Consider the following 15272-nt stretch of genomic DNA (forward strand, 5'->3'; position numbering starts at 1 on the left):
TAAAAGATGAGCACCTTATCTTGAAACTGTGAGCTGATACAGCAGTGGCGAAGAAGAGTTAGTAGTTTGTGTGGCTGCAGTCTGCAGTAGTAATGTTAGGTCTAGGCAAGAAGACTGGATTACAGTCAAGCCTTGTAAATCAGTGAAAATATCCAGGAGCCATTTCAAGTCTTATTGCTTCAGTCTAACTGTCTGCAACAGATTGCTTCAGTCCAACTGTCCGCAACAGCTTCAGTGCTTTGGAGACATGGCAAAATCTATTCAGATATACCAAGAAGTTCAGAAGTAATCTGAAAGTGCAGGAGTTAAGGTGCATCCTAAGTTTTGGTAGGAAAGATTTAAGGAGACCGAAAAATTCTTATTGCTATGTGGTGGTCTCAGGGATGAAATGCCAAAATGGTTTCAGAACTTTGGGAAGTGATTACCAGGTAACTAGTGTTTTTAAGTACAGGACTCAGTGGTCACCTGTGGTAAAGGAAAAAAAAAGTAATATAGTAGGGGACACAAGTAACAGTTTGACTGTAACTTTCATTATACAACTGAAGGAAGAAAGACTGGGTTTTAATGCCCCACCGACAATGAGATCCAGGAATTTGCTAGGAGCAATTTAGATAAATCTTGGAAAACCTACATCTGGATGGTAGAAAGTGGGTTTGAACAATTGTCCTCCCGAACGTGATTCAAGTGTGCTAATCACTGTGCTACATCAGTCGGTATATACAACTGAAAATATAGCATAAATGGTTACAAAAATCTACTCACCAAGCAGCAGCAAGAGAAAACGCACACAGAAGTTAAGGATATGTGCAAGCTTTCAAAGGGTTGAATGGAAAAGAAGAGGGATGAAGGGAAAGGACTGGCAATGTTTAGGAAATGAGAACAGTTAACAATGAACGAGGTGAGAAGTAAAGACTGATTGTTGGCAATCAACTTACTTGATGGGATGAGAAGGAAGACCGATTGTTGGCAGTCAGTATTTCCTCCTCATCCTGTCTGGTACCTCTCTCCTGGTGCAGGGTTCTGTACGACATTTCCCAAACCTCACCAGTCCTTTTGCTTCATCCCTCACCTTCAACTATTCTGCCAGAAGAAAGAGTCACTGGCTCCAAAAGCTTGCACATTTGCTTAACTTGTATGTGCGTTTTCCCCTGCCACTGCTTGGTGCATAGATTTTTTATCTGTACAATTACATTATATTTTTACAAACTGATTATTTTCATTGAGGTACATTCAATGGTGGAAGACATCAGAGACATTGCTGACAATGCTCTTCACACTAGTGTGAAGATCATGTCTGTCTGAGCGATGTAAGCCATGGATGAACCATTCTGTTAAATGCGTTACAGTAGAGCTCAGAAAATCACACGAGAGGGAGACCGACAATTGGATGTGATTAACGCATCTCTCTTTACTTGGTCACATAAATCATGGCACGGTTTGCATCTGAATGTTTTTCGTAAGAAACTACTTGCATAGTTAGTTGTCAGAAGCATCAACTCTTATTAAAGAAGTGTTCAACCAATTCCAGTGATTTACAGTGTGTTCACTAGGCCTTTTTTAAGCATAAATTCCTTTGAAAGACAGAGCTGGAAAATAAATATAGTTAAGAGTTGAAACAACTAGTACTACAAAATACTACTGCTTTGACAAAGCCAAGGGCAATAAAGAAAATGCCCTTAGAGTCTTCCATCAAAAAGATCAGAATTCTTATAAATAAAGATGAACTTCTCCTATGCATTCAGGTAAATGAAAATATAAAAGTGGAAATAATCACTTTTTGAAAATATAATATGATTGGATAGACAAAAAATCTGCTCAACATGCAGTGGTAGGGGAAAAAACAGACATGTATAAAGGTTAATGAAGTGTGCATGTTTTCAGAGCCAGTGGGCTCCTTCTGGCAGAAAGAGAACAAAGAGGAATGAAGAAAAAGCATTTATGAAGTTTAGGAAATGTTGTGAGTTAGTGACTTACTGTCCAGTGAGTCTTAATCTAACAAAGACTCTTACTGAAATATTTTCAAAAAGGCAATAAAATCCTTTTAACATCCAGCATAGACTTTCAATGGCCACACACTAAATGTAGCACAATGGGTAAAATTCTTGGTTCAGCTGGATAACAAGTTAAAATGGAGTCAGCACATGGATAAACTAATCAAGCTTAGTTCAGTGTGTTATGCCCTTAGAGGCATCTCTCGTTGTTGTTGCGGTCTTCAGTCCTGAGGCTGGTTTGATGCAGCTCTCCATGCTACTCTATCCTGTGCAAGATTCTTCACCTCCCAGTACCTACTGCAACCTACATCCTTCTGAATCTGCTTAGTGTATTCATCTCTTGGTCTCCCTCTACGATTTTTACCCTCCAAAGCTAAATTTGTGATCCCTTGATGCCTCAGAACATGTCCTACCAACCGGTCCCTTCTTCTTGTCAAGTTGTACCACAAACTCCTCTTCTCCCCAATTCTATTCAATACCTCCTCATTAGTTATGTGATCTACCCATCTAATCTTCAGCATTCTTCTGTAGCACCAAATTTTGAAAGCTTCTACTCTCTTCTTGTCCAAACTATTTATCGTCCACGTTTCACTTCCATACATGGCTACACCCCATGCAAATACTTTCAGAAACAACTTCCTTACACGTAAATCTATACTCGATGTAAACAAAATTCTCTTTTTCATAAACGCTTTCCTTGCCATTGTTTTTACGGATCTTGGGAATTCTTACATTCACTTCCCAATACATTTACTCTTTAATCAGTTTCAATGCAACTGTGATATACACAGTCTCAAAGCAAGACAAGCCCCCCCTAGTCCAGGGTTCAGTGTGTTTTGTACTGTGGTGATAAGCCCCAATGTAACAAAGTGAGAAATTGGAAATCCCTACCTAGTCAAAAGAAAATTAATAACTGCCTCATTAGCCACTCTTTCTACAAATTATCTGAATTTAGATTCAGGGACTCAAAAGTTTTGATAGCTACAATGCAAGGAACAATGTTTGTCAACAAGCTGTGTGACAAGTAGCAATGTACTCTTAAGTAGGACTCCATATTTACAGAAGTAAAGAAAAAAAAAACTCTGAAAAATACCACTGCAGTAAAATTAATATTAAGTTATTAATAGCAGACAGACAGCAACTTCATTGTAAAATTGATGGGCCAGCAGCCCTTATCAAAGTATCAGCTTTCTTACTGACCTACTCAATTAAATGTAGAAGGCACAAGTGTGGCTAGCACTAAGCAACTGGTAATAATTTATTGTTAAGACAGTTTACAGATTCAGTTTCTCTGTCTTACTTTAATATACATCTTTATTCTTTCCACATCAGTGAAGTTTCTCCTTCACACAATCTACAGATCACAATAAATGAGCTTAATTTGCGACAAATGGTTAGGATTTGAGGAGTTCGGAAGCAAGGAACAGGCATGGAGGGAACCATGATCAGTCAAAATGGCCTTGGCAGCCAGACACAATGGTGGCATGTGCATGTGTGTTGTCTAATTCAGGAGGACGCCATTTTGGCTGAAAACTTACTTTTTTTGTTTGTTTTGTTTTAAAATGCCTATCTGCGACTCAACGCTTCCGCTATGTAGTGAGTAGCATTACATTTCAGTTGAAGTGTTTATATTTTTACATGTATCAGTTTCCTAGTTTTGACATCTAATTTTCAGAAAATAAAAAGCAATAAAACTGTCTTGAAAATGGCAAGAAAAATAAATTGCAAACTACTTGCAACACAAGACTCTATTTGTTACTTCCTTCGGAGCTGATCATACCTATCATCATCTTCATAAACAACATATCTGACAGAATTTGCAAGTCCACAAAAAGAAATCCCAGAAAAGTGAGTAAGAGAAAACGGGAAAGGAATACTCCTACAAATAAAAAAGTAACAAATTTTCCAAATGTAGATGGAAACACCATTCTCCTCATTTACACACTCACAGAACTGTAGTCTTAAGAGCTGTGTTTATGTTTTTAGTGCTAAGTGAAATACTGAGGGTGTTGAGTACACTCTTCAGTGTAATTCTGTGTAAATTATGGATTTGTCAAAGTTAGAATAGCTTGTTACTATTATGGTTCTGACAACGTGTTCTCAAATTTTCTGAGGAGTACTTTTCAAAGTAAGTGTTATTTATTCTCTTTTTATTTCCATATCCAAACACATGCCCAAAGTCAGTCACAAGTAATCAGCTACATAGCTATGAGGGCAAGAAGTTATAATAAGCACAGAATATACATTTGCTGCATAACCTTCAATAGCTATGTTCCTGATTACTTGTAACTGCTTTTGTGTCGATATGGGTCAGTTATGTGACAAATGTTATTACTACTCCATCACAATATTATTGTGCTTGGCTGCTATTGGAGACATGCGGTGACATTACAATAAACAAGTACAGTTGTGAGTACGGAAAACTCATTGCGCTGTGAGTGCTTTCAGGTCAGTTGTGCATTTACTATCTACCCTAATTACGCACTGATTCACGGGAAGCTAATTGAACTGGCCTCACTCCCAGGTGCAATATTATTGTGGTCGATTAATAAAAGTAACTTGTTTGTGCTTTGCGTCATATCTATATTGTTGATTACTTGTAACTGATTTTGTACTGATATCCAATGGCCTACAGGTGGTCGGTATGTTCAAAATCAATTAATTGGAAGGCACTAAATACAATGGTTGGTATACAGAAATAAAGAGAGAATAAACAGTATTTACTTTGACACCGAATGTTCTCTGCTATTGTCCTGCCACCTACAAACTTACTACACCAATTTTACAATTACTGAAGCCTGAACCCATGAGTGACACATTACAATAACATTTCCAAAATTTTTCGTATACTTGAATCGATCTGTAATAACATTTGCCTATCTTTATTCATGATGCAGGAATCACAAACTCCATGAGACTGGGGGGATGTAGGTACTTTCGCAACAAAATTTCTCTATTTGTTAAAATTGTGTTCTAAAGACATTCTGTAATACAGACAAAAACAAGAGCAGCATTGGTGGCTATTCCCAAGTGTAAGGGCGTCGATACACATACCCTTCTGCAATGCTACTATTAGATTAGGCAAATGTGAACTATTTACAAACTAAATTCATTTATTCATCATGAGCCATTTGACATCCAGCTTATCATTTTTTTCCATGAATTACGATCTTCAGCTATATGTATCAATGTTGTTTTTGTGTTTTCTATCATGGTATATCCATCTGCCATTACATAATTGTCTGAGTCTTGGGATCCAGAACTTCTCGAAACCAAACTACCTCCAGCTGTAACATTAGCTTCATGGATGTGATGTACAATTTGCTTTATCATTTTTACATTCATACTTTTGATAGCAATTTGATTCTCACTTGTAAAAATCTCTCTCTGCAGATGGCTCATTTTCATTGTCACCAATGACAGAAGACAAATAATCTTGTTGTCACTTCTTGTTCTGTAGCAACTGTAGTGAGCGGGTGCAAGCCAGAAGCATGTCTGCATTTTGTATCTAATTTTGCTCAATACAGAGGTGCGTTGATAAAAATTTGGTGTTTCCTAAGTTATTTCAAATATCACCTAACGCTTAAGGGGGGTGGGGGGTGGGGGGCAGAAAGACGGAACAAAGAAACGAACTAAGGAGAGCAGTTTTCAGATCGGTGAGGATGAAGGATATTTTTTTTAAATTTTATTTTATTATAAATTGCCCCATATACAAAAAATTATCAACTGGTTCTTTGATTTCATTGTTTATTTGTATTATTATTATTATTATTATTATTTTAACAGAGGTATTGGTTACACACTATTTCAGCCTTATTGTAACTGACTTTTGAAGTTTGCTCTATTAACAAGTTGACTGCCATGAAGCTTATTCCACGTGTCTTGCGCCTGCCATGGGCTGCAGCACAGCCTCATGTCTCATGTAGTCTGGCAGTGAACCACCTACCATTAGTCAAGTGGCAGTCGATGTGTTAAGTTTGTGTGTGTGGACACACACACACACACACACACACACACACACACACACACACACACACACACACACGGGGGAAGGGTTTTAATTGTGGAGAAGGAAAGTGAACCAGGCCTAATGCTTGGTATGTGTTTGTATAGGAATTATGCATCCTTAGTTAGAAACCTGTGTTATGAAATCCTGAAAAGTGCCATATTAGAAGAAGAGCCAGTGCTCGAAAGCTAGCAAACAGTTTTCTGTTACGTGTGTCTATGTGCTACATCTCAGTCCACTATATACGAGTGGTAGCCTTTTACTTATGTTAATTGTTATCTTTCTATACTGTTTTTATCCTTCTATACTGCTTTAGCACTGACTGTAGTCAGGTGAGTGGTTTACAAATCGTGTGTTTGAAATGTAACAAATTTAAGATCTTTTTTTTTGGGTCATGTTTTAACTGTAAATTGTAATAACAACCTGGAAGGAAGTAAACATAAGACTAACTATCTGACTAGCATCAGACCAAAGAATCATTATTTATGTCCAGTATATTGAGCAATTTATTGATATGCAGATTTATTCAAAGCCTGTAAAGAAACAAGCTAACACAAAAGTCATATGTTGTTGAAGTTATGTTTCTGAGTCTTCAAGTACGTTACACAAAGTGAGTACACTGAATCCCTTAAGAATCTTACTTCAGAAATATATTACTCTAGTTTCAGAAGCTTTTCTGTTCAGGAGATGCAAATTCAGGTCTAATATTCAGAACAAAACAATGTTCCAACTGTAGTTTCAATGTAAGCCCGCATATAACTGCAATCCCATTAGGCATGGATGTTACATTCAGGGATAGGAGAGCAGGCATACACAAATTTCAGTAGACCCTTGTTGTCTGCATCTTGTTCAACCGATTTTTGTATATTTTTTTTTACATTTCCTTGTAACTGGAAACTTAATACAATATAATAAAAATAAACATCACATGTATAGTCAAATTCTGCTGAACAGTACCCACAGCAACCTGGAGCAATTTAAAATACGTTACATCTCCATTACCAAAGAATAGTGAGTGAAACATATTACAGAATGCAGCAGCACACCACAGCTGACAATAATTCAAGCAATGAAAACTTGTTTCTCATTTTAAAATATATATTTTCAAGCTCTGAATCTTTCCTCCTCATACAATCATGCAAAAGTTGGTAGTTCATAAAAAGCAATAATATTGATTTATGCCGACTGATTCACAGACATACAAAAAAGGAAAAAATGAGAAGAAAACAAGACAACTGTCTACATGCAAAAGACAATTTAGCACAATATCTCAGACTTAGGATAACAGATTTGAGTCTTTACAAAATTTAAGGGAGTTGTCCTGCAGCAGATATAAAAAGATCTCAACTCTTCTTAGACAACTGTATTTCTTTGGTACTATATCATGTGGTTTCAGACTAATACCCTTCATATACAAGATATTATTAATTGTTCATAAATTGCAACAAACACATCCATACATCCACTCAGAAGTACAGGAGAATGTACAAATCACATTAAAATTGTTTACAAATATTAAATGAATATTGGTTACAGCTACTTAAAACTATTATGCACTCCAGGTTTACTACGGATGGATGAGCATGAAAGCAATGCCTACTCTATCAAACATCTTCCAGCTCTATTCTATTAAACAGCATCCAGCAGTACACATTGTTTATTTGTAATACAAGATTGCCTCCTTCCTGAATATTCATTCACAGACTCATTGTATCACAGAAGAAGTAGAAAGTTTTCATTTTACATTTTTTAAGACTTTGTAATATGCATTTAAATAATTCTTAGTTAATGTAAACCACTGAAGCATCTACAAAGAAAAATCTGTTTTTCCTAACCTCCTCTTTGCACAAACCAACATTCTTAACTTAGGCACACATAGATCTGTTTTTCAGTCTTTAATGAAAAATATGTCAAAACAGTACAAAATGATGTTTTCCTAACTTGCTCGCCATTAAATAGGGAGGTATAAAATTGTTTACTGAAGTACAGAGGCAGAACAGGAAACCCCAGAGATTGGAAGTAAAGGGCAACATAATCCAGTTTACATAAACAACACAGTTGTTGTGGGTACTGAATGTAAGACAAATCTTGGACAGTTAACTTCGTATTTATTAGTGGCAGAAGTAAACTCTTAACACTGCTGTCTAAATTGTGCCAAACAATTTAGACAATTAAACAGGAATCACCAAATATGTATTATTCTAAAACTTCTAGGGAGATAAGACTGAATATTAAATACAGAAGTTATGTTCCCCAGCATATTCAAGGGAGTCTTGTAATTTTTTAATGCTAGTTTCTTTTACAACTATACTGCCACTCCATATTTACATGGACAATGTAACAGACCAAGTCTTGCCATCAGCTATCAGTAGTTGTGATGGAAAGTAACAGTGTCAATATTTACTTGTGTCTCTAAATTGTACCATTAAAACAAGCAGGATAGTTAACTCGGGAAACTACTGCTTGCAGATGGAACTTGTGGAGAAATCTTGAGAGAATGAAGCTGTAGTTGTGGCTACCATTCCTTCAGTGGTCCAAATGTTCACAGCTGACTTCAGTGAATAACACACAATTTTACTATGCCATAAAATAAGAGGTCTAACAGGACTTTAACCTGTATCTTCATGGTATAAGAAGAGACCAGTTTATTTGTAACATTTCAGCTGCAAGCATTAAATTAAAAATCTGGATTACTGACTGCCTTTTTTTTTTTACTTGACATGGGTGGCAGTATTTTGCATGATTTCATATTTGTTTTGGAAGAGCATATATTTAATTACAGCTTCAAATCATTTTAAAGAACACCTCTCATCTTGTGAAGTTTGATGTAAGCATATAATACGAGTATAGTATGGATGCTTCAATGTGTTAAAGCAAAATTGAACTAAGTGTGCTAATCAGTAATAGTTATACAGAGATTTTATTTTCTGGGATCTCTAAGTTCTTATTCAAGGACTGCTGTCTGAGTAGAAGTTGCCTGCACAAACATTATTCAGAAACAGGAGCTCCAGGTAAACGTGGTTGGCGTATATCAATATCAAAGCCCCTCGTTCCATCAGGTCCTCGTGGCTGTCTGACCACTGTCAATTTTGGTCCAGAATCATCAAGTGAAATAGTTCTCAATCGGCTAATAAGCCTCTCTGGCCGTTCTTGTTTAGGAGCGTCACTGAAAATAAGAATAATTATTTTAATAAAAATTTGTTTTGTCACTGAACAACATGGTTATTTGGAGAAAATAGCATTCATATGGTGTTCAGCAAATAAATGATAAAATATCACCAAACATGATTTTCAACTTATCAGAGGTAACTGTGTCAATCTTAAAATCCTACTGCAAAAGTTAGAATAATGGGAACTCTGGAACGGAATAACAATATTATTAGAACACTGCTACTAGCTACATAGAGGAGGCTGCATCTGTGTTGCGAGTAGTAATCTATTTGTATTAGTAGAAAGTTACAGTTTCAGAGAATACATGGTTCTATTTAAGAAGTGCTATACAGGATTGCCATACATTGCTGTTAACACAATCCACTTATGGTCATCATTTATATAGGGAAATATTTTATGCCATGCCAAGACTGTTTGTTTGTTTTGTTTTGCTTTAGGGCGCAACACACAACTGGGGTAATACGTGCCCAAATCAAAACTATGGAACACAAAGACAGGGAGGAGTTAAAAAATGGCTATACATCAGTCTCAATTGATATAATGGAAGACAGCTAAAAACAGGCATGTGGAAAAAGGGCTTAAAAAAGACACCATACAGAAACGGAGGTCCAAAACTAAAAATTAATGGCCTTCAGCACACTGCTTTGGCAGATAAAAAGTAAAACACAGTCGACAGCTCGCGCATCATTTGCTAAAATGGCCGATAACTCAGTTGGCAAACCAAAGCAGGAACGTAAGCAGTTAAAAATGGGCAGTCAGTCAGTCAGGAAGTGGCGGACAGTTAAAACTTGGGTGGAATGTGTACAAAGTGGTGGGTTAGCACCACTTATCAAATGACGATGGCTAAGAAGGCAGTGCCCAATACACAGCCTACTCGAAATGACCTCCTCCCAGCGAGAAGGCCGAGAGGAGGTCGTCCAAGTCAGGGGAGAGGCTTAATAAGCCGGAGCTTATTCCCGTGAAGCAAGGACCATTGGCGATGCCGAAGGGACACTACCTCCCGACAGACGGCAACACAGAGATCGTCAGAGGGAATATAGGAACTCGCGAGCTGAGGTACGAGGACTGCAGCCATGGCGCAGCCTCGTTTCCTGGCAGTCTGATATGACCAGGAACCCACAGAAAAATCACACTGGCTCCACCAAGAGTGAGCAAGTGACAGTTTTCCTGGACCCACTGCACTAAGGGATGGGCGGTGTACAGTGTACATAGACTTTGAAGGGTGCTGAGTGAGTCTGAGCACAGGACAGAATCAAAAAGGCTGTGTCGCTGGATGTACACTGTGGCCTGATAAAGGACAAAGAGCTCAGCTGTAAATACTGAGCAGTGTGCCGGAAACCAATATCGAAACACACAGGTGCCATTGACGAAGGCACACCCGACCCCACAGTCAGTCCGAGAGCCATAAGTTTATACAAAGCTACTATCACGAAGATCGTGAAACTGAAGGCATTAGACCAAGGCTGGAGTAGTGTCCTTAGGAAGCGAATGAAGGCCAAGGTTAACATGAGTCGCTTCACAAAGCCTAGGTGGTGAAGGGTTCACACCCACCGGGAAAGGTGCAGATAGTGTGAAGATAAGCCACCATAGCAAGTGCTGAAAGTGGACTCCAGGACCTAACAGAGAAAAGAGAAGCACCCCATACTGATGATCAACGGAATCATGAAAGAAGGAGGCATAGAATGGGTGGCCATGCATGTCAGACAAACAGCACGCATACCTGCTGAAAAGAAAGTCACAGTGGTAGAACAGTGGTAGTTCAGCAGCTCCAGCATACAGCCTCTCAACTGGGCTAGTGTAAAAGGCATCCGTGGCCAAACAGATCCCACAATGGTGGATAGTGTTAAGATGGCGTAAGAGGGATGGACGTGCAGACACAGAAACAATGCAACCACAGTCGAGTTTCGAATGGACAAGGGACTAGTACAAACGGAGGAGAGTGGTTCAATCGGCACTCCAGGAAGTACCACTGTGGACATATAGGACACTGAGGAACCGCGTACAGTGGGCTGCCAGGTAAGGCACATGAGAGGACCAAGAGTGTTTCCTATCAAGCATGAGCCCCAGGAATTTCGTAGTTTCAATGAACGGAAGGCCAATGGGCTTAAGATGTAAAGACAAGACATTGGAAGAAACCAACTGCGTTGCCAAAAATTCACAGAGACGGTTTTGTCAATGGAAAAGCGAAAGCCACTGTCGATGCTACAGGAGTAAAGATGATCAAGACGTGACTGAAGATGCCTCTCAGTGAGACAGGTCCGTGGAGAACTGCAATAGATAGCAAAATTGTCAACAAAATGGGAGCCAGAGACGTCTGACTAGAGCCAGACCATTATAGGGTTAATGGCGATAGCAAAGAGGGCGACGCTCAGGACGAATGCCGTTTTCCTGGATAAAGATCCGACAAGGCAGAACCCACACACACCTTGAAAACTGGGTCTTTTAAAAATACCCAAAGGGAACAGGGCAGGCGGCCACGGAAGCCCCATGTGTAAAGATTACACAGGATCAAATTCTGTAGCAGTTGTCACAGACATCCAAATCGAAAAACATGGCCACAGTCTGGGATTTCCGCAGAAAACAATTCATGACATGGGTGGACAAAGTAACGAGATGGTCAACTATAGAACGCCGCACTCTAAATTCACACTGTAACTTCGTCGGTAAATTGGGAGACTTGAGTCACCATACCAGCCAGGCATGTACCATACGATTCATCACCTTGCAAATGCAGTTGGTAAGAGAGATGGAGCGGTACCTAGAAGGAAGGTTTTTGTCCTTTCCGGGCTTAGGTATGGGTATGACGACGGCTTCACGCCAGCGACCGGGAAATGTGCCCTCTGCCCAAATGCAGTTGTATGTGTTAAGCAGAAGGTGCTTGCCCGCAAGAGAAAGGTGCTGCAACATCTGAATGTGGATGACACCTGGCCCTGGGGCGGAGGATCGGGATGAATTGAGAGCATGATCCAAGTCCGAGAGCACGTTTTCTGTGTGTGAATTGCATCATGGCATGCCTCAGTCCACCAAGGGACTGGGACACGACGTGGTAAAGAAGAAGTGCGAGGAATGAATGCTCTGCAGCAGTAAGGATAACGTTTGGGAGATATTCCACCTGGTAATCACAACTGGGAAAATCTTGTTCTACGAAGGTTGCCACGGAGGAGTAAAGCTGCCATTTAGGCATGCACAAGGATCGGGTAGGAGTCAGCAAACAAACAGCACACAGGAAATAGTTGCCCGAGTAGGTGTCAGAAAGTACGGACCACTCAAGACAATGGGCAAGTTGGGCAGTGCAAAAGGATAGGTCCAAATGGGAATAGGTGTGCGAGGAGTCAGAAAGGAAAGTGGGTGCCCCAGTGTCAAAGCAGGAGAGGTTAAGTTGGTTAAAGGAGGTCAGCCAAGAGGGCACCTCTCTGATAGGTCCTGGGAGAACCCCAAAGGTGATGATGCGCTTTAAAGTCACCAAGTAGCAAAAATGGGGGAGGTAGCTGCCCAATAAACTGAACGAAGTCTGCCCTGGTGACATTTAATGACGGAGGGACATAAGTGGTACAGAGGGAAAAAGTCAGGTGGGGCAGGAAAAGGCGAATTGCGACAGCTTGAAGGTGGGTAGTCAGGGTGATGGGTTGACTTTGAATGTCATCCTGTGCGAGCAGCACGACACCACCATGGGATGGAATGCACCTCAGAGGGAAGGTCAAAACGAATCGGTAGGAAATGTGAAAGCTCAAAGCAGTCGTGAGGGCGCAATTTCGTTTCCTGAAGGCAGAGTACAAGGGGACGCTCCAATGCTAAAAGCAGCCGTAAATACTCTTTGTGAGACCGAAGGCTGCAAACATCCATTGGAGAAGTCATGATGAAGACATGTAGGGGTGTCACCTCAGCGGCTGCCGAGTGACAGCCTGTGAAGAGTTGCTACTACAGGGCACAGAAGCAGGAGGATCCTGCTCCATGGGGTCCACAGAAGCATCGGTTTGCGTGTGCTGTCCGTCTGTGGAGTCCAATGCTGAAAAATGGTTGGCAGTGCACTTTGGTGACATGGACGCTGGCCAGGCTAAGGTATCATGTGGCAGAGGATCTTTGAGTTGGCGAAGGAGAAGACCGTTTGCCTTTGGTGGACTTCTTCGAGCCTTTCCGGTTAGAGGAAGATTTGGGTGTTGTTTGGCTGGAGGGAAGGACGAAGTCTTCATGGGAGTACTCCTTCTGTCCTATCTGGCCTACCGCTTCTATAGCTGGTGGCTTCAACCCTTGAGGCAAGAGTTTGATGGCTTGTTGCACAGCTGGATGAGGGGATGGCAAAGCTACCTCAACACAGAGAGATTTCACGACCTCAGAGCTGAACTGGAGGTCACACATCTGCGTGGCCATGTCCTCCATGGAGCGAGGGTTAACAAGAACAGAATTACAGGTGCCAGACGGGGGAATGCAGGGTTTGCGACTAGCCAGTAACTTATGAGCTACTGGGTAATGCACTTTTTCCTTTACCCAAATCTCTTGGATTGCCCACTCATCAAGATACATGGGACAATCCCAAGAAGCGGCGGCATGGCCGCCATTGCAGTTGATACAGCAGGGAGAAGGTGGCGGACAATTGCCCTCATGCGCATCCCTACCACAGGTTACACATTTGGCTGGGTATCGACAAGATGTTCTAGTACGGGTTGAAACAATGACACTGGTAGCAGTGCATCGGGTTTGGAATGTACGGCCGAACTGTGATAATTTCATAGCCTGCTTTGATCTTGGACGGAAGCACCATTCTATCAAAGGAGAGAAAAAAGCTGGGGTGCGCACTAAGGAGGAATCTACCTTTTTCATTACATGATGGATGGCAATGACACCCTGATCAGAGAGATGACATTGGATTTCGGCCTCAGTCAGACCATCGAGGAGCCTGGTGTAAATTACACCACGGGAAGAACTCAAAGTTCTATGGGCCTCGACACTAACAGGGTAGCCGTGGAGAAGCGAGGCAGCAAGCAGTTGTTGTGCCTGTGAATCAGAAGTAGCCTCCAAAAGGGAAGTCCATTCAGTAAACGAGGGCAGTATTTCACAAGGCCGACAATTGTATCAACACCTTTCTGAATAATAAACAGATTTACCATGGCGAAGGACTGACTGTCTTCAGTACGTGAGACCATGAGGAACTGTGGTGTAATGGGAAGGGTCTTTGAATCATTAGCCTCATTACGTTTACGTTTTGTAGACGTTGATTGTGGAGATGATTGACTCATCACGAGGAAGTCTCCATGATTGTCAGTGTCTCCGATGGCACACTCCCTCACTGTGGGCGCCCTTCACAAGGGGGCACACCTGCCTTAGGTGATTGTTCACATCTCAGATCACACCTCCCGAACACCTGATGGCCAATTGGCAATTTGGCAAGGTTGCAGCTCAGGCAATCATCCCTCCCTCGGCCTGGCCTGTACCAGGATGTACGTCCAAACCCTACCTGTCGACCCAGGGCTGGGAATTATGTATTACCCAGTCACCTGTTATGCGTTAAGACGCGTGGGCTGGTCTCCAGATGCGCACAGAGAGAAAGAAGAAAAAGAGGAACCTCAAATGCCGAAGCGGAGGAAGGAAAGGAGAAGGGAAACAAAGAAAGGAAAAGAGAGTGAAAAACAAAGGTAAGACTGTTCTTATGTCAGTGACAGACAATGCAGAACATTCCCAATAACATTCTGGACATGGTCCCCAAGTGAGGGGAAAAAGAATAGCAAGAGGTTAGACACGCAGCACAGAAGGGAAAAAATGCTGCAAAGGCTGGGGCCCCGTGGTAGCCAAACACGAACCTGCAAACGAGTGGTGAGCCCCCTGGAGGAATTCCAAGACTGTATACTCATTGAAGACTGTGTCACTGGTATTCAAAGTTCACAACATGTAGTACAGATTATGAAGTTTTTATATTGAGGTATACTGAGTGCTTAACACTACCCCAATAATTACAGTATGTGTGTTCCTGACAGTTCTGGCAGGTGGATCCCAAAACAAGTGCTGCATGTACAACTCTCAAATGACTGCGCCCCAGAAAAGGCATTTTGATACTGCCTGAAAATCCTGCACTTTTGCAGTGTCCAATTGAGGGCCCATAACTGTCGTCA

At 41.0% G+C, this 15272-nt stretch overlaps 1 protein-coding gene across 1 annotated transcript in view; it reads right to left on the reverse strand.

Annotated features, from left to right (window-relative positions):
* Window positions 1-6840: 6840 nt before the first annotated feature.
* Window positions 6841-15272, reverse strand: part of LOC124796470 (cold shock domain-containing protein E1) — a 72245-nt gene continuing 63813 nt past the window's right edge. The window contains exon 14 of the mRNA XM_047260696.1: window positions 6841-9163. Coding sequence (XP_047116652.1) covers window positions 8986-9163 — 178 coding nt within the window. The 3' untranslated portion in view covers window positions 6841-8985. The remainder of the gene's footprint in view (window positions 9164-15272) is intronic.

This window comes from Schistocerca piceifrons, chromosome 4 (genome assembly GCF_021461385.2).
Source record: "Schistocerca piceifrons isolate TAMUIC-IGC-003096 chromosome 4, iqSchPice1.1, whole genome shotgun sequence".
Classification (NCBI taxonomy): domain Eukaryota; kingdom Metazoa; phylum Arthropoda; class Insecta; order Orthoptera; family Acrididae; genus Schistocerca; species Schistocerca piceifrons.